Source organism: Berghia stephanieae, chromosome 2 (genome assembly GCF_034508935.2).
Source record: "Berghia stephanieae isolate SIO BIC M18660-M18661 chromosome 2, UCSD_Bste_1.3, whole genome shotgun sequence".
Classification (NCBI taxonomy): Eukaryota; Metazoa; Mollusca; class Gastropoda; order Nudibranchia; family Aeolidiidae; genus Berghia; species Berghia stephanieae.
In genome coordinates, this window is record NC_088361.1 from 86372144 (window position 1) to 86393079 (window position 20936).

The window sequence follows — 20936 nt, forward strand, 5'->3', positions numbered from 1 at the left end:
GATAATGTGGACGTTTCGGCTTTCCCCTTATAAGCATAATATGATGAATGAAGCACTAAGGACGAATCGTGATAATGTGAAAATGGCGTTCTTCCATCTCTCATTTATCTTTCGAATTCCATTCATTGTGTTTTGCTGATAAAAGAGAAATCCGAGATCTCGTCATTCTCACACCTATATTTCGTGTTTATTGATTTATACATCGTGTTTTATTGATTTATACATCATGTTTTATTGATAAACGGGAAATCCGAAACGTCCACATTATCTTTTTTCGTTATCAAATTGGAGCTTCCATTCAATTTCCTATTGTTATTTATTTAGACTAAAATGTTATCCAATGACAATGAATTTATACCTGGACAGCGGTCATCCACAATACAAGATGATACAACTCCATGGTACTCGATGTCCGGTCAAGCTATCCCTCACTCTGCATCGGGGGTCACTACGTCATACTATTATCTTCTTGACTATAAGTCTGTAAAATACACACAAAAGTAAGAATGTTCATTAATAGTAGTAGTAGTAGTAGTAGTAGTAGTAGTAGTAGTAGTAGTAGTAGTAGTAGTAGTAGTAGTAGTAGTAGTAGTAGTAGTAGTAGTAATATATGAGAATTAAAATAATAATAATAATAATGATAATAATGATAATAATAATAATAATAATAATAATAATAATAATAATAATAATAATAATAATAATAATAATAATAATGATGATGATGATGATGATGATGATGATGATGATAATAATAATCAGTTCACAATGAACTTCGCTGTATCATTCCAGGCGATGAATCCACTGGCGTGCCAATCAATATGAATCTTATTCAAATCAAACATATTTTGCAAATGAATACAAAGGACATAGATCATCAAGATATGCGAGGCTTCAATTAAAAATTATTTCCATGAAGTATAATCCACTGATTCAAAACGGTATTATATAGGGATAATATATCTACTAAAAACGGGATTTATAGAAGCTTTTTCATTATGAAATCAGAAAAAAAAAACTAAACTGAGTTTGCTGCGGTACTCTGCAAAAACGCGTATTTCAACTATTGGCCAGAAAACCTGTCCTTTAAATATCGATCGATTTTAATTATAGTCTCAGCCAATAACAGAAACAATATTAACATTAATGCATCAATTAAAATTCAGAGAAGCGGCAGAGAAATATTTGGCAAGCATTTTTCTGCCTTCTGACTGGATTTCAAATGATGCAATCATGTTTTTCGTTCTTATTTTTTTGTTATTGTCTGTAGACACAAAGATTTTGAGCCCGAAACGTTCCGGGTTTGGTATTTTGTTCTTTTTGAAGCTGATTTATTATTATTTTTTTTTTTTCCTTTTTATGATGAATGGTCACATTAAAAAAAACAAAAGCAATTAGGATTTGACTTACTGATTGTTTTACCAACCAATAATTTAAGCACCACAACATTATAATAGTAATAATTCTACACTTTTCCATTTTTTGGATGGATAAAGTATATTATTATTATCATTATATTATAGACTTCGGAGATAACTACATTTGTTTGCAACACTGCCGTTGTTTTTAAAAAACACAGTATATACAATGTTAACCAATTGGCACATACTGTGTTCTATAATTTTTAAAAAGGCATAATACAACAAGTACTTATTATAATCATAAATATTTCTCTATTACTCTTTGAATATCAACAAAACAAGTGAAGACCACACTGTAACGAACATATAAGCAGATTTAGCTATGTTTTTTGATTGTAGAATTATCCCTTGGGATCATGTTGTAATATGAATAGAACTTTAATAATTCACAAAACAAGTAAAGAGCAAACTCTGAAAATATAATATGTTACTCTAATCCTGTGTTTTGAGAGTTAATAAAAAAAAAACATTTCAACGGATTCCGATGTGATATGAATACAACTTTTATTATATATTCACACAACAAGCAAAGAACACAATGTAATGAACATACGTGAAATCAGTCCTGTGTCTTGAAAGTTAAAAAAAAATAAAATAATGTACCTCAGGGTCTCCTGACGTAAAATGAAAACCACTTTTATAATTCACAAAACAAGCAAAAACAAACAAACAAACACATCAAAACAAACGACAATATAATGAACATACGTCACTAATTCAGTTAATAGGTCTCGCAACGGCAACTGATGTCAGGTATATATATATATATATATATATATATATATATATATATATATATATATATATATATATACATATACATATATAATATATATATATATATATATATATATATATATATATATATATATATATATATATTATATATATATACACCTTTTATAATTCACAAAACAGGCAAAGAACACAATGAAATGAACATACGCTAATTCAGTCGAAAGTAAAATGCCATCGCAGGGGTTTCTGATGAGAGATGAAAACAATTTTTATATAATTACAATAATTTTATAACAAGCAAAGAACACAATGATCATACGCGTGTTCATATTATACTAATAAATACAGTCCCGTGTTTTGAGAGTAAAGAAAAAGAATCGTAGCACATCCTGATATCAATTGTAAGTAAGTAGACCAATTCAACCATTAAATAAGTTGTTCAGTGAAAATAAATTTATTGTACGAGTGGGCGTAAAAAAAAAAGATTGAACGTTCTAACAGCTTGATGATTTAGATTCTATTCTATTTGTTCATCACACTAGTTGGCTATAACTTTATAGATGTTTAATGTCACTGGAAAGGAGTGTTAGTTACAATCACATATCTATATAATTTGATTCCTCATGCGTAGAACATTATTCTGTAGCTGTATTTATATAAATATAAAAGGTTAGATACACATCGTGAAAATTTTCCAGCATTGAAATACAATTAAATATTTATTCTTTTGATATCAATGTCTTAGAGGTCTGCATTATTTCTCCCTACATGTTTGACATTTTGTGACTTCAATCCTGTATTCCTTTAGGTGTTGGTTTGTTTGTTCTTTAACTGTCAAATCTACTTCCTCGTTGAAATAATATTCAAACATGGGTAGATACCGACGTGCACTTGTTTGCAGGTCTGATAACCCAATTCATGATGGGCCCATTGTTGTAATGGAAATCTCCAAAAAAAAAAATGACGTAAAATATTGTCCATTACAACAATGCTAAACTAGGCCTATAATTGCGTTCGGATGTCAGACCTGTAAATATGTACACGTCGGTAAATACTAAAATAATTTTTTAATCCGTAGAAGAGTGCGTGGTATCTAGAGAAGATACGGGAATAGAGACATATAAATCGTGTGAATTTAAGCCATGGATAATATAGAGATCCCAACCATTTGAGAGGGAACGTGAGCATAATCTTTGGCTTCTTATCTGTGAGAATGGGAACAACACTAAATAAAGTGGGGAAACTATAAATATATATATATATATATATATATATATATATATATATATATATATATATATACACATATATATACATATATATATATATATATATATATATATATGCGGCTATGTGGTCTAGTGGTATGGTACTCGCTTCGGATTGGAATATCCTGGTTTCGAACCTCGCTCGACGCATAGTTGAGTTCTTGAAAAAGAATCTTTACTCACATTATTTTACCTTACTAACGTGTAAAATAGGTACCTGGCCTTTAACAGCGATGTCTCTGTCCGCAAAAATTGTAACATCGCCTAACAGGCGTTATGTCCCGTCCTACATGTCTACAAGTTAATTGTTGCTGTTAGCTAGGGACGTTTAGTGGATATTGCCCTATATTAATGCTCTAGTTAAAAAAATATAGTCATATTTATACTCTCTCCTGTTATTTTAGAGAATGTGATGGATTAAAATTTTATATTTCAAGATTTCAAACAAACTTTAGACAAAGAACTTTAGTTCCTCGTATAGTTAGTTAACTGTTGGGTTGGAATTAAATTTTGAAATAAAAAACAGACGCTAGTTCTGTTGACAAAGTTAATAAATTGGTTTACAAAGAATAGAATTTTTAAAAATCTAATCTAAATAATATCTAATGTTTGTCATAATCAAAAACAAAACTGTGATTTGCTTTGATTGTTTCAATATCATGTCATGTATAAGGCATTGTAAGGATATAATATTATTCTAGTTAGCCTTTTAGAAGATGTCAAGTACGCATATTATCATTTGGAGGGAATTTGGAGAGAGAGAGAGAGAGAGAGAGAGAGAGAGAGAGAGAGAGAGAGAGAAGAGATGGATAGATATATATATTTATAGAAAGAGAAATAGAATGAGAGAGAGAGAGAGTGTGTGTGTGTGTGTGTATGTGTAAGTGTGTGTGCGTGTGTGTGTGTGGGTGTGTGTGTGTTTGAGGGAAAGAATAAAAATTGAGTAAGGAGTATATACCGAGAAAGAAAGATAGACATCGAGAGAGAGAGAGAGAGAGAGAGAGAGAGAGAGAGAGAGAGAGAGAGAGAGAAAGGAGAGAAAGAGAGAGAGAGAGAGACACAGAGAGAGAGAGAATGCAAAGGGGGGGGGGGGGGGGGAACTGAAATAGGGATATCGGAGCGAGATAAATGAGGCAATAATGGAACAGAACCATATAAACACCGTGCCATTCCGTATCCAAATCGCTTGTTATATTCTAGATATATAATAAGGTACACAAAATCGACCAGCTTAAAAAATCGGCAAATTATTTCTCTGCCACACATGGTGTATCATTACTACCATAACTAGTTCTATCATGCACACTATTTATCGATTCAACTTCCGTTATGGCATTTTTGTTCAAGTATTATTAGTTGTTTAATGACCTACTAATCAGAAAAGGTCAAGATCTGATTAAAATCGCTTCCGGATGTAACAGTTTTAATAAATTATCTCAACATTTATTTACAGTTCATTTCATTATAGCAAATGACCTTTACTACTACTACTACTACTACTACTACTACTACTACTACTACTACTACTACTACTACTACTACTACTACTACAACTACTACTACTACTACTACTACTACCACTACTACTACTACTACTACTACTACTACTACTACTACTACTACTACTACAATTACCACTACTACTGCTACTACTACTATTACTACCACTACTACTACTACTGCTACTACCACTACTACTACTACTACTACTACTACTACTACTACTACTACTACTACTACTACTAGTTGCGATAGTAGTAGTAGTAACAGTAGTTGTAGTTGTACTACTACTACTACTACTACTACTACTACTACTACTACTACTACTACTACTACTACTACAACTACTACTACTACTACTACTACTACTACTACTACTACTATTACTACCACTACTACTACTACTGCCACTACCACTACTACTACTACTACTACTACTACTACTACTACTACTACTACTACTACTACTACTACAACTACTGTTACTACTACTACTATCGCAACTACTTCTAATATTAATATTATAATAATAATAATAATAATAATGATAATAATAATAATAATAAATAATAATAATAATAATAATAATAATAATAATAATAATAATAATAATAATAGTAATAATAATAATAATAATAATAATAATAATAATAATAATAATAATAATAATAATAATAATAATAATAATACGGACGAGAAGTATAAGATAAATATTTTATTTCCATAAATTTTAAAATGTCTCGTCCAGCATGTTACGTGTTGCTGATAGCCAGGAATCCTTTGTAAATACCTTGACCATGTTTCGTGGATATTTCTCTATATAAAAACCCATAAAAAAAGATAATATAATTAATGAAATATGAGTAATTGTCGTAAATTCATTTTCAAGTGCGGCTATGTAGTATGTGTGGCTATGTGGTCTTGTGGTATGATACTCGCTTTCGGATCCTGGGTTCGAGCCTCGCTCGGCGCATAGTTCAGTCCTTGGAAAATGCCCTTTACTCAAATTCTCTCACATGTTGTAAACATGAGTACATGGCCATTAACAGCGCTGTCTCTGTAAAAGAAATATTATATCGCCAACGTGTTGCTGTTGGTCAGGGAATCCTTGTAAAGCGTTTTCATCACGTTTAGTGGATTTTGCTCTATATAAATTCTCTAGGTTTTTTTTTTTTTTGCTTGTTTAAAAAAAAATAGTTTTGTCAGCAGATAACAACAATCCCGATTTGTGGATTATAAAATGTTATAAACAAAAATGAATATACCAGCTTACAAAAAAAGAACAAAATACCAAACACGGAACGTTTCGGGCTCAAAACCCATCTTCAGCCAACAACAACAAAAAAACAATAAAGACATAAATACATTACTAAATTCCAAATCTACGACAGAGATATTATCTCTGTCGAAACGTACCATGTTTGGTATTTTGTTCTTTTATTTGAAGCTGTTATATTTAATTTTGTTTATTACTTTTTACAGTTCACAGCTTCTTGCAGCCTAGTATCAATTTGTGAATTATCAGGCATTGTCATATATGAGGCCACCGTAAAGAAACCATCAAAAATTGATATGTCACACTGAAAACTCAATTTGGGAACCTCGTCAAATTGACATTTTTTTTTTGACATTATGATCACAGTTCCATCTTTCTCTGAACAAACACATTTCAAATTTTTGGCCAAAAAAATCTTTCTTCATATATCTATATATATATATATATATATATATATATATATATATATATATATATATATATATATATATATATATATATATATATATATATATTAAAACGTCCCTCATCTTGTCAAATAATCTCAAACCTGGGACTTCCTTGAAAACTTCTTTGAAGTCTCAGGTTTGAGCGTTTTTTGATAAGATGATGGTCGTTCGATAATTGAAGGACAACTTTTCTGGCCAAAGTAAAAAAAAAATAAAAATATGAGTAGGATTTTTTCCTCCTCATAGCACGGCAGAGTTCCTGGTATGGTTCACATTGTTTTGACGTAGAGGGAAAAACCCACCTTTTTCTTTTATTTTAGCGGTATAACATTTGTCACCGACGTGTCCTTATCAGCAGGTCTGATAACCCAATTCATTATGGGGTCATGGCTGTAATTGAGATTTAAAAAATTAAATAAATAAAATGACGCAAAATACTGTCTATTAAAACAATTTTAAACTAGACCCATAATTACTTTCTGATGTCAGACCTGTCTGTACACGTCATTTGTGACCCATTTTTTCAAAATGGTTTGTGTCGTTTATTCAGGCACACAAAAAAATTGAAATTATTGCCAAACTGTGAGACCTGGGTAAGTTTCTTGTTTTGTTCTTTCTATTAAGGAAAGTGAATATTCTTTCTTATAACGACAAGACTAAGACTTCATATTTCTTGTCGTGAAAATGTTGATGGTGATAATGATAATGATGATGGTGATGATGATAATGATGATGATGACGATGATAATGATAATAATAATAATGATAATAATAATAATAAATGTAATAATAATGATGATGATAATTATGATAATAAATTTAAATGATCATGATAATAATAATACTTTTTTAATAATAATAATAATAATAATAATAATAATAATAATAATAATAATAATAATAATAAACAAAGAAAGAAAGAAAATGAAAGGGACTTGATGACAATACAAAACACTCCATTGGAATCTTGTTTTGAAACTTGTCAACAAAAGCTTCATTGTCAATCCACAGCTATTTAACTCGAGGCTACAATACAATAATCTAGACCAATTAATAAATGGATCCAATCCGAATTTTTTTCTATTCGGATTTATTCAGGTTGAAAGGTTGCATACAAAGTTATTTCAACAAAAGGGATAGAGTAAATATATAGGGTTCGGTGTTTGCACAAAAGTCTGATAATTCGATCCTTATGTATTCATGGCATGTGTTTATGTGAAGAATCCACAACATCCGGAAGGTGGATATAGCGTTACGCGTGACAACATTATAAGTAACCTTAAACGTTTATAATCTGATTTGAAAAAAGAGTAGAATTTAATGAGAACTAATCATTAAAATAGCTGTCTGAAAAAACCCCCAAAATAATAAAGCCGAGTGACGTCGATTTTGCTCCGTGTAGTTCAATAATGTAATGGAAATACTCTCAAACCAATGTGTGCTTAACTACAAGTCGAATAGTAACCCAAATTGTTCTAGTTTTATTGTTGTAATGAATATACTTCCACATCAATATGTACTTATTTACAAGTCTGATGCTAACTCCAATTATTATTGGCTCATTGTTGTCAATGATCTACTTGGACGTGGAAGATACACTTCATTACCATCTACAACCTTCCAACTTTTAAAAACAAAATCCATAAAATTCTTTCATAAATAGATCAGCATGAACCATCTTTAGATACAGATACATTCTGTGGAACCCCTTTAGACAAATTTATCCCAGTTACATCCGTTTCGTAAAAGAATTGATCACAAAAGCCCCCATTAAATCCCGCGACCTTGACCCCTTACCAGCTCCATCGATACATTATTACCATCCATTACATCAATCATAAATACATCCCTACTGCCCTCGTTAAAAAACTTCTGAAAAAACCGTCACTGGACCACGATGTATTAAACAATTATCGTCCTGTATCAAATTTACCGTTTTTGTCACAACTTTTGAAGAAAGTAGTTCTTACACAATTATCAACTCTTCTTAAGAACAACAGTTTGGAACAACTTTCCAGTCAGCCTACAAACAGCAACACAGTACTGAAACGGCGCTTCTTACAATTTTGAATAACTTGTTATCTAATCCCGATGCTTACAATATCAATGTGTTATGCCTTTTAGATTTTTCAGTTGTTTTTGAAACCATTGACCATGTCATTTGTTAAGAAGACTAGACAATACGTTCGATGTAAAAGGAATTGCCCTTAAATGGTTTACAGCATATTTACTGGATTGATGACAGACTGTCGTGGTCAATGGCATTCGGTCAGAGCAAGTTTTACTAAACTTTGGAGTACCAAAAGGCTCTGTTCTTGGCCCTGTCCTTTTCACTTTATATATGCAGTTCAATTTGTTATAATTTTATGCAGATGATACGCAAATTTATGATTCAGCACCCCTTGGTAACAATACAATGAATTTCGAGCTGTTTTGACGAGATTAAATCTTGGATGTACCAAACAAGTTAAAACTAAATGATAATAAAACTAATATCTTGATGTTTGGAAGGCCGATATCCTTATTCAGGCAAATAAATCAGTTATTTCAAATCTCGCTTAAGTTTTTAGCTTTTTACGTCATAAGTTGCTATAATATTATCATGTTGTTAAATTGAATTTATATCACTTTTACATCAATTCTTGTCTTATTGCAATATGTTTTGTTTTATGTCATTGTAAAGCGCTTAGAGCCTGTGACAACGGGGTAAAGCGTTATATAAATGCCATTTAATTCTTGTTACTATTATTATCATTGTTATTATTGTTATTATTATTATTATTATTATTATCATTATTATTATCATTATTATTATTATTATTATTATTATTATTATTATTATTATTATTATTATTATTATTATTATTATTATTATTATTGCACTATTTTCCTTTTGTATTAAATTGTAAAGATGCCTGTGTGCATTGTGAAGTAAAATTGTTATGAGTATCATATTATTATAAGATCCACACATTTCTATTAAGGTGTATTATATTTGTTCGATCACTAGAGATCTTCCATTTTGTGGACAACAATAATAGATTTATTTCTATTTCCATTACTTAAACCAATGGATAGTTATTTGCAGGCCTACAATTTTTTAAAAATCCTTTATTCATCCCTAATTGGGAAATTTATCTTTAGGGCACAGTCCAAGGGAGATTGAAATATCCCAGGTGTCCTCCGCAGTGCTGTGTCGCAAAAAAGTAATCGAACTTGGTGCCTTTCGGGTAAGAAGCACAGATCAGAACACTGAGCCACGGTGCTTTCCGATAACCAAACATTGCTACAGTTTCATTGTTGTAATGGAAAAGATAACAGCTTTGAAACCAACGTGTGCCTATTTACTTTTCTGGTTATAACTCAAATTGTTACGGTTTCATTGTTGTAATTAGCTGGGCTTATTGAATGCGTTGTAACAAAGAGAGGCCTTTTCTGGTGTAAATGAAAAAAAAAAGTTATATTACGTTTTTTTTTTTTGTTTATTTGTTGCTGAATGTCAAAGCGGATATCAACATGAAAAGAAAATAATTTACACAGCAAATTAAACCAGTTAACTGTCATACTCTGGAAAGACACGTATTTAAAAATTTGACCAGAAAATTCGCCCTTCAAATATCGATCGATTGAAGTGACCCTCATCTTGACAAAAACTCTCAAACCTTGGGGATTAAGGTAGACTTAGTGATGTCCCAGGTTTGAGAGTTAAGTCATGTAAATCGATATTTGAAGGACAAGGTTTCTGGCTAAATTCTTAAATACTTGTCTTTCCTGTTACGACAGTTAACTGATAATATATCACACAAGACCAGTAAAAATATTCAATACCAGTAGTGTAAATATTTTGATTTAAGATACCATTGAAAACCGTTAGAGCTATTTTCTGATAATTAAATTAGAGAAAGCAAATATCTCTGATGATTTTCAAACTTGTGAAGAACGTTGAGTAAAGGGAAGCGTGACAAACATTTTTATGTAAACAGCCATGGAAATGCCTACGGGCCTAGGGCAATCTTTTTGAATGTTCATGTTCAATGAGGTATTGACGCTTTTAGACGAAAAACGAATAGAAATACTGAATTCTCAAAAGTAATAAAACTAGCAAGAGATTGAGTAAGGAAATAATATGCAGTCTGAAAAAAATTCTTATGGATAAACTTATAGAAAGTTTAAACATAAAATAAGTTAAAATATAGATAGAAAGGAAGATGAATGAAACTAATCCGTGTTTATAGATAGACAGAGAAAGATTATACATTGGATTGTATTTGGATAAATTAAAATATAGATAGAGAGATACTATTACTGATAGAAGGAGAACGAGATAGATAGATAGATGAATAAATAGATAGATGAATATATGTATAGGTTGACAGAAATATATGGATTGACATTGGGATTAGATGGAAAGATTGACTATTCAATGAATGAATATATATATATATATATATATATATATATATATATATATATAATATACACAAATATATATAGGTAGATAATTAGATAGATAGATAGATATATGGATAAACAGATAGGTCGTAGATAGATAGATAAATGTATAAATACATAGATAAATAGTGTATATATATATATATATATATATATATATATATATATATATATATATATGTGTGTGTGTGTATGCGTTTGTGTGTAACTATGGATTTCCAATCAACACACCCAAAGACAACATATCGGTCTGTCCAAAAATAGATTGAAATGTCTATAGATACCTCGATAATAAGAAACAATAACTCACAGACGGCATCACAACCTGATGTGTTAGAGGAAGGAAATGCTAGTGTAAGAAAACATAATGTAACCGGAGACAATCTGGATCCCCGAGAGCAATGTCACAAGATCTTTCACTCCTTTGTCACATAATGATGTAACGTCAGAGGCATAATTGATGCACTTCCTGGCTACTCCAAGATGTCAGTTATAGCCCAAGATTGTTGACAAAAAAGATACGGAAAAAGAGGAAACCTCTTTCCAGCCGTATTTTGGCAAAACACAATTTTTAACTTTTGGCCAGTAAGCTTTCACTCCAAATTATGTCAATTCATTAAACTAACCATTCAACTAGTTACATAACTTTCAAACTTGAAACTTCTTGAAAGTCTAAATTTTGACATTTTTGGGCAAGTTTGGGTCAATTTTAATGGATGAGCTAAACTTGAGCTAAAAGTATTTGGCCTGTTTATTATAGATGGTTGGTTTTATCCCCCTCAGGGTAATGTAGTGTTGCCAGAAAGGCGTATAATAGTGGTAATCCATTTTGTGCCATTAGATTTATCAAGGTTGTTACTCTACTCTGGGAAACCGAATTACGAGAAGGGGTACAAAGAATAAATAGTTCTGTTGAGTTTGGCGTAAAGAATATCTCCTATTCTGAGAGCGGAGGCGGTAAATGAAATGCTACCAGCGAATGCATTACTGTGATTAGAAAGAAAATAGTAATTTAAACTACAAAACTGTAGGCATTTTGGAAAGTTAATCCTCGTTTGTAATATTATTTTTTTTAAGGGTAAGTATGAATCCACGTACACGTATTATCAGGTGGTATAGCCGAATTTGTGCGGGTATGTGGTCTTGTGGTATGACACTGGCTTTCGGATTGGAAAGTCCTGGGATCGAGCCTCGCTCGGCGCATAGTTGAGTCCTTGACATTCTCTCACCGTACTCAGGTGTAAAATGAGTACCTGGCCGTCAACAGCGTTGTCTCTGTCGGAAAAAAATTGTAACATCGCCTAACCGGCGTTATGTCTCGTTCTACATGTTACGTGATGCTGTTGGTCAGGGACCCTTTGTAAAGTATTTGAGCACATTTAGTGGATATCGCGCTATATACAAAGGTCTAGGTTAAGAACCTCTAGGTAGTTTTCAAAGCCGAATTTTGTTATGGGCTGGTTTTTAACATCGATGAAATGGCCAATGTTCTGCGTCGGTTTGAGAATATTTCCATCACCACAATGAGCTCCAAGCAATTTGGGTTAGCAGACCTGCAAATAAGTATATGTCAGTGAGAGAAAGTTCGTAAAGAGTCTTTTCCAACGACTCAACTATGCGCCGAGCGTGGCTCGAACCAAGGACCTTCCGATCCGAAAGCGAGTGTCATACCACAAGACTACATAGCCGCATTTCTCCAGTTTACTGGGAATTACTTTGCTAGTCCGTGATAAAAAAAATTAATAAGAAATTAACTTCAATTTGAAGCATCTAATTCACCCCCTCCCCCTTAACACACACACACACACACACACATATATATATATATATATATATATATATATATATATATATATATATATACACACACACACACAAATGATCGCTTTGAAATGCCACATATTAATGTGAATTCGAATATTTCTGTAGAGTGTACAACGATAGAGCATTGTGAAAAGTTCTACAAATGAGGTGAACCAAAAGCAACCATGAAATCACAGCGATATCGGTACGATGGGGTCAAAGAATATTGGATAACATAGCGATTGATTCCTTACGAAGGAAACGAAATAAATGTTCTGTAATTATAGAAAGTAGACTTGGATCCAACACTCGCAGATGTGTCCGAAAACGACCATGCTACCATAAAAAAAAGACGTTTAAGAATTTTGGCCAGATAAACTGGCTTTACAAATTATTGATCGATTAAAATGACCCTCATATCGTCAAAAACTCCCATATCTGGAACTTCAAGGATGTCTCATGTTTGGGAGATATTGACAAAATGGGGATCATTCTAATCGATCAATATGTATAGGGCGGTTTTCTGGCACAATATTTTTGTTCGTGTTTTTTTTTTAAGAATACGGCAGATTAGAAAGTTGGCTTGGATCGAATCCTCGTGGACGGCGACCCGCGTCTGAATAGTTGTCTAGGTTCGAAGCTTTGCGTTTTGAATCAAAGAGAAATAACTGCTGCACTCCAGAAAGACACTCGATAAAATTTGGCTAGAAAAGTCGTTCTTAAAACATCGATCTATTTCACGAGTCCCAAGTTTGAGAGTTTTCGGCAAGATGAGAGTCATTTAAATCGATCGATATTTAAAGGACGATTTTTCTAGCCAGATATTTAAATGTGTGTCTTTCCAGAGTACGACAGTTAACTGGTTGATCAATGATTTTAGCTGTGATTCAAAAAGATGCTTCTATTCATTTTCAAAGTACTGGATAGGTTGTGATCTGAACACCGCTATGTTTCTTTCAAAACATGTGACCCATATCATCACAACGTTTTTATGTCGGGGTGAACCAGATGAAGTAATGGATCCAAAGTTATAATGACAAGAAATTGTAAAATTTTAGACTTTTTTTTTTTTTTTTTTTTTTTTTTTTTTTTTTTCGTCATCTTAAAAATCAATAGTTGCTCGTGATTCATACAAGGACTTGGTATCGGTTAACTGAACTGCACTCGTTTCTAACATCTGTTTGCCAAATTCATTCGAAAAAGTAATTCAATATCCTTTCGTTCGAGTAAAGTTGTTAAATTGGAAACGAATACCTCAACTCTTGTCGAAAGGTCCCAAAAATCATTCCGGATAAGGATACATTTCAATAACCTGAAAAGACTTCATATTAAATCCACGAGAACCTAGCATGTTAGAACGTAATCGAGTATTTAATCGATGGTTTTCTGGAATTTAGAATGATTATCTACCAAATGGAAAGGCGGAAATAAAAACCGCGGCCTTCGTAAACTAAAGACCTGATACTGACCGACAAATACGTCACAAAAGAAGACGATGAAAGTGAAAAGTGAGTAAGTTTTTAGAAATGCTCATGGAAAGAAATGATTCAATTGGTTAAGCTGTTGATTTCAACTCAAAATTACCATTTTCCCGTGATCTTCGTCTTGATTCTTGGGTTAGTATCAGACTTTTAGTTAACGAAGGCTACGGCTAAACGCAAAACGGAAACGATAGAATCTATATTATATTATTATAACAAATTTTTAGTTAGGTTATAGTTAAAAAAAATGGCAAACATGGATAGGTGTTGATGTGCACGTTTTGCTTTTGACCTGTAAAAATCAGGTCTAATAGATAAATATTAAGGGGCTTGAGTTAACATTGTTTTAACTGCCAATATCTTGATTTAAGAATGATATTTCCTTTACAACAATGAGCCATAACAATTTGCTTTATTACACCTGCAAATTATGTAATATACGGTGTCCACCATTTACAAAAATAAGCGTTCACTGAAAGTTTATAATAAAGATCGATTAAAACGGTTAAAAACTTGACCAAAATTTTCAATCCCGAGACATTAAAAAAATTTCAGTTTTAGGACATTTGGCTTCGGGTCATTTTAATCCACCTCTATTTGAACTTAATGTTTTCTGATCAATATGAACAAATAATGGGATTATATTTTTTCAGTGATAGCCTACACATTAATAATATTGCAGAACACTACATGTACATTCGTCCAATTGAAAATATTACAAGCTTAAGTATTACAATGTGACAAAGAACAAAATATTGGGGGAAGATTCGAAAAAGATAACTGTTTCAGATTCAAAACAAGAAACAGACAACGAACAATTATTCTGTAGCCACACGCAGCACTTGATAACCACATTTTAAAGCCATAGAGAAAATAGAACATAGATCTCACGGAGAACAGGGTTTGATTTATGTTCAAAGAAATCCAACACTTTTTATATAAATAGTTCAACAAGAAATGTCTCGTAAATAAATATGACGAATTCAGATCTGCCAATTTGAAAATCTAAGAATTCGTGATTTTTTGGGAGATAAAATTGTAGTTGCTATAGTTGACTTTAAAAATCAACAATTTACATTCACAAGGATTAAATGACAGCCCTAATCCTTAAAATTATGTAGTCTGACATCAATTTTTATTTTCAATAAGTTTTAATGAACATGAGAGGCCCATCAAGATCTGAAATTGCAGGTAAAATATCGTAATTCTACGAATTTTTCGTTAGTAGAGAGGGAGGTCTGCTTATGAGCGATAGGTACACATACTGATTATTCAAGAAAGTGTGGCTTAGCATAATTGTTATGCCCGGGAACACAGATATCAGTCAAGAACTCATTTCAGTATCAATTATGAGATGCCTTATGTCATCAACTATTTGGGCATTCCCGTATTTAGCAGTCGAGTTTCGTCACCGTTATCTTTTAAAATTGATTTCCCAATCCCCGTCTTCAACAAAGTAAGTTCATCTGTCTTACTTGTATGTTTAGCCGCAGCAATCAGAAAACCCACCCACATCTCTGTTGACAATGAATGGGCTACTACTGAAACTGTCTTCCAATTCAATTGCCGTTATTCGTATTTAATTATTGTCATTCTGAACAGACTAAAGAATGCAATCTCTCTCTCTCTCTCTCTCTCTCTCTCTCTCTCTCTCTCTCTCTCTCTCTATCGCTCTCTCTCTCTCTCTCTCTCTCTCTCTCTCTCTCTCTCTCTCTCTCTCTCTCTCTCTCTCTCTCTCTCTCTCTCTCTCGCTCGCTCGCTCGTTCTCTCCCTTCTCAACTTCCTTTTTTTCCTCTAGTATACTTCATTTCTCGTTAAGATTCCTTATCACCCTTCTTCTTCTTCTTCTTCTTCTTCTTCTTCTTCTTCTTCTTCTTCTTCTTCTTCTTCTTCTTCTTCTTCTTCTTCTTCTTTTTCTTCTTCTTCTTCTTCTTCTTCTTCTTCTTCTTCTTCTTCTTCTTCTTCTTCTTCTTCTTCTTCTTCTTCTTCTTCTTCTTTTTTTCTTCTTCTTCTTCTTCTTCTTCTTCTTCTTCTTCTTCTTCTTCTTCTTCTTCTTCTTCTTCTTCTTCTTCTTCTTCTTCTTCGTCTTCCCTATCTCTATCCTTCTTTCTCCTTCTCTTCTCCCCTCTCATTTCCCCCGGTTTACGTTCTCCCTTTATATCTTACTAGGATTCTTTAACCTTTCCCCCTCTCTCTTTCTCTCATTCTCTCTCTCTCTCTCTCTCTCTCTATCTATCTATCTATCTATCTATCTATCTATCTCTCTCTCTCACACTCACTCTCTCTCTCTCTCTCTCTCTCTCTCTCTCTCTCTAAACAAAGACGTAGCCTACCATTTTTGTTAGAAATTTGAGCACCAATCTATCTAATTCCATGTTATGAAGTCCAATTTCTACGCATATTTTGGGATTTTAATTGTGTAGTTATCGTATCTTCCCCACAACTCTCTTTCCTCAAAGACTGTTTTAATTTGCCATTAGGCGCTGGCCATTGTTGATTTTAGTTTTGTTTCATATTGAATGATTTACCTTCTGAATTGACTGAATTTAAAATGTTTTCAACAGGAGGCGCCCTTCATTGTGCCACGATCGACGCGGACTTATTTGCAGGTCTGATAACCCATTGTAATGGACACTCAAAAAAAAAAAAAGACGCAAAATATTGTCCATTACAACAATGTTAAACTAGGCCCATAAGTGGGTTCGGATGTCAGACCCGCATATATATATATATATATATATATATATATATATATATATATATATATATATATATATATATATGTATATATATATATATATATATATATATATATATATATATATATATATATATATATATATATACGTAGGCCACGATATATCTGATATACCAACCCTCTAAAGGCCGTATTATTTGGAGGTGACGTTTGCACTATGAAATGGAACGTTGAATATAAAGTAATGTTAATGCTTTATTGAAGAGATTGAATAACATAGGATTTAATGCACGTTTATCGGGTTGTAAACACAAGTTATAATTTAAGATTTTCACGCGCTTATCGAGAGCTAAGCGAGGTCAACTTCATTCATTCTATTGATACTATACGTTTAGGTAAATACGCACATCATCCACCAGCCAAATCAAACATAACAACACACACAAATTTGGTTACCTTGAATAATTATAGTCTAATTGATAAAATTAAGTGAGAACTAATCAACAACAGAGCTGAGTGACATGAATTATTTAATTCCTTCTATACTGCGATGCTTTAAAATGGACGCTCAAAGACTCTTTATTGTTGACGTTGAATACAAAAAAAAAAACATGCTTTCTGGATGTGATGAAAATTGGAATTGTCCTTTGATTACCTTAGCTGACGGCCTGTTGAAGTCTTGATGAGCCAGTTCCCAAAGCTCTTACAGGTCATTGTTGACTAGTTGACCATTGAGAATAGGAATTTTCTCTAGGGGCCATAAATCCCGGACGTGTACACTACTAATAACGACGCTGTTATGAATATTATATCAGGCTTTTGGAGTTGAGATAGTACCGCCATTTACCCCACGTCCATTTATAAAACTTATAATAATCAGCTAGGATAAAAGCCAATCAATTTGTCCATAACACAAGATTACACGGAGACAAAAGGTGGGCAAAGTGAGGCTTTGTTGGTGTTTATTGAGTTATGACACTTGTCTACTGACTTGAAGTTCCTTAGTTCGAGTCCCGCATTGAGCAACTCAAAGTTGAGTACCTGGAAAAGTATTTTTACTCACATTCAATCACCGCACGCAGGTATAAAATGAGCACCTGGTCAGTAATAGCCCTGTCAAAAAATTGTTATAACATCTTTTAGACGAAATGTCTAGTCCTAGAACGCACACTTGGCGGATATTTTCCACTTTGTAAAAGCCGTTTTCCTTTTTCTATTTATAAAACGCATGATATTCAACTTGTGCAAGAGTCAACCAAGTTCTGTTCTTTATAACACAAGAGAATGAGAAGGCCAACTATGGACAATGTACGGCGATATGGTCTTTGTGACCTGACACTCGTCAGATGACCTTGCTTGAAGGTTCCTGGGTCGAGTCTTGTTTGAGCGGTGACCATAATTTGAGTCCTTGAAAAGGCTTTTGGGATGAGGTCTTTTCTTGATATTTCTTTCTTTCTTTTTCTGGCACTGTTTCCCACACACTTTTTAGATCTTTATTTTCAACCAGTGCCTGCTCCCTAATTTGTCACTTTTATCTAAAAGTGCACATTTAAAAAAATCTCAGTATTAATTCTATCCAGATCACTAAAGCCATACTGCCTTTTCTTTTTGGTCAGAATATTTTTACTTCAAATGCCCATAAATTTAGGCAATCCTTTATTTATCACCTATCGTCCCAAAACGTTATTATGCCGGGGTGAACGAGATGCCTGAAATCCGATCTTAACACCAGGGGGCAGCGTGGCTCAGTGGTACGGTCTTTGCTTCGTACCCGAAGAGTTCGATCACCCGTCGCTGCGCTGTGTGGCCTTGAGCTAGTCACCTCGCCCTAGATCAATTTGCGAGTTGCACTGCGGCTGATACCTGAGTTATTCTAGTCTTTCCTTGGAATATACCCTAGAGACACATTTCCTCTATAAAAGATAAAGGAAATTTTATTTTTATTTATTTAAATTAAAATTAAAGATGCCTTCAACGAAGAGAGTTAGTTTAGTTTCTTCAAAGTACTTGTGCGGCAATATGATCAAGTGGCATGACGCTCGCCTTCAGATCAGGATGTCCAGGATTCGAGTCCCAGTCTGTGCGTTTAGCGTATGGTTGAGTCCTCGAAAAGGCTTATTTATTCACACTGTCTCAAAACAATTAGGTTTAAATGGAAATATGACCAATAACAGTTTGTCTCTCTCAACAAATATGTAATAGCGTCATGTTCGTCATACATGTCACGTGTTAAGACTTTTTTGAGTACATTACTTTTACAGGACATGCTCTATATATAAACATACTTATTTCAATTTTGTCAATGTGAGTAAAGAGCCTTTTCCAAGGTCCTAATTATGTGCCGCTCAGATTGGTTTCGTACCAAGACATTCTGATCCGAAGGCGATTGTCACACCACAAGACCACATAGCTGCAATTTAAAGACATTTTAAGCGTTTTTTATTATATTTCGTTAATTTTCCTCTATCGTTTATATCCACTGCACATGCTGAGATATTTCACCAGTCTCTCTGGACCCCACGTGAAGTAGTAACGTTTTAATTGTCTTTGTTGACTGAAGAAGGGTTTTGAGCCCGAAATATTCAGTGTACGTTTAATACATTTTACAATCAACAGCTTGTAGTCGAATTCAAAACAGAAAAGAAGGTGTGTTAAGGTTCTCCTTCTCCCCCTCGCCCCGCCGCCATGGCCTTCATATTCCCATATTGTATTGATGCATTGCGTTTAGTTAAAAAAACAAAACAAAAACAACTCAGAACATTGCCAGCCGGATATAACGTACCAACCAACACACAAAACAATGTGTAACATTAAACGTTTATAGTCCAATTTATACAATTTAGTGAGAGCTATTCATAAAAATGGCTGGCGAAAAACAACAACAAAAAGCTGATGGCGTCAATTTCGTTCTATCTATAAGTCCGACAACTGCATACTCTAAATATACGTCGACCTGGCAACCAACTTGGCGTCGGATATTTATCAGAAACCCATGCTCAAACAAATAGTTGTTTGGTACCTGGGTAGAAAGCCAGTTTTGTGTAAACAAATTCACTGGGACCTTTTGCCTGACCTTTTGCGACGTAACTATAAACAAGCACACATACAAACAAACAAACAAAAAAGAAACAAACATTTTTAAAAAACCAACAAAAAAAAAACAAAACAAAACAAAACAAAACAAAAACAAAAACAAATCAAATACGTAATCACTCACAAATCATTTTTAAACACAATTCAGACCGTTAATCAGGTCTCAGGTTACATCCTCAGTCAATCAGCTGGTTCTTTGTGGATGTTTTTTTTTCTTGTATTTTTCTTTCTTGCTTTGTCTGGCACTGATTTTTACACACTTTTTCAGATCTCTACTAGATATATCATACAGTGGTAATTGAAATTAGATAGATAAATCATATTATTATTATATGGGAAAAGTGCGACATCTGAACTCAGAATTCTTTGATGTTTACCAGGCCTAGAAAATCAATTCGCTTTCTCACTTCTCCGCAACTGAAGATGCATTCATGAATAGATCAGAAGGATGAAATGACAAGGAGAAAATATTTGAATTCTTTATAATTCCCTATCTCTCCATGTATTTTTATCCTCACATTTCAAAGCCACAGAAGAGAGAGAGAGAGAGAGAGAGAGAGAGAGAGAGAGAGAGAGAGAGAGAATGAAGAGAGATGACGTCACTAGTCCCTTTGTTTCTTGTTTTAAATGACCTGTTTAGTAATAAGTTCTCACTAGAGTCGCTATTAAAGATTATGATTGTCAACGTTTACACATTGTTTTGTGTGTTGGTGAAATTGATCTGGCGGGCAGAACAGGTGACCCAGATAGGAAAAAT

General features: G+C 33.1%; 1 protein-coding gene across 10 annotated transcripts in view; it reads right to left on the bottom strand.

Annotated features, from left to right (window-relative positions):
* LOC144965725 (calcitonin gene-related peptide type 1 receptor-like) overlaps nt 1-20936 on the bottom strand; it is a 264118-nt gene that overhangs the window by 141273 nt on the left and 101909 nt on the right. For 5 of the 10 annotated variants that reach the window (XM_078901363.1, XM_078901356.1, XM_078901359.1 and 2 more), the window contains one exon: nt 359-481. In XM_078901363.1, the coding sequence (XP_078757489.1) occupies nt 359-400 (42 nt within the window). In that variant the 5' untranslated portion in view covers nt 401-481. The other 5 variants (XM_078901362.1, XM_078901355.1, XM_078901358.1 and 2 more) reach the window with 4 other exon arrangements.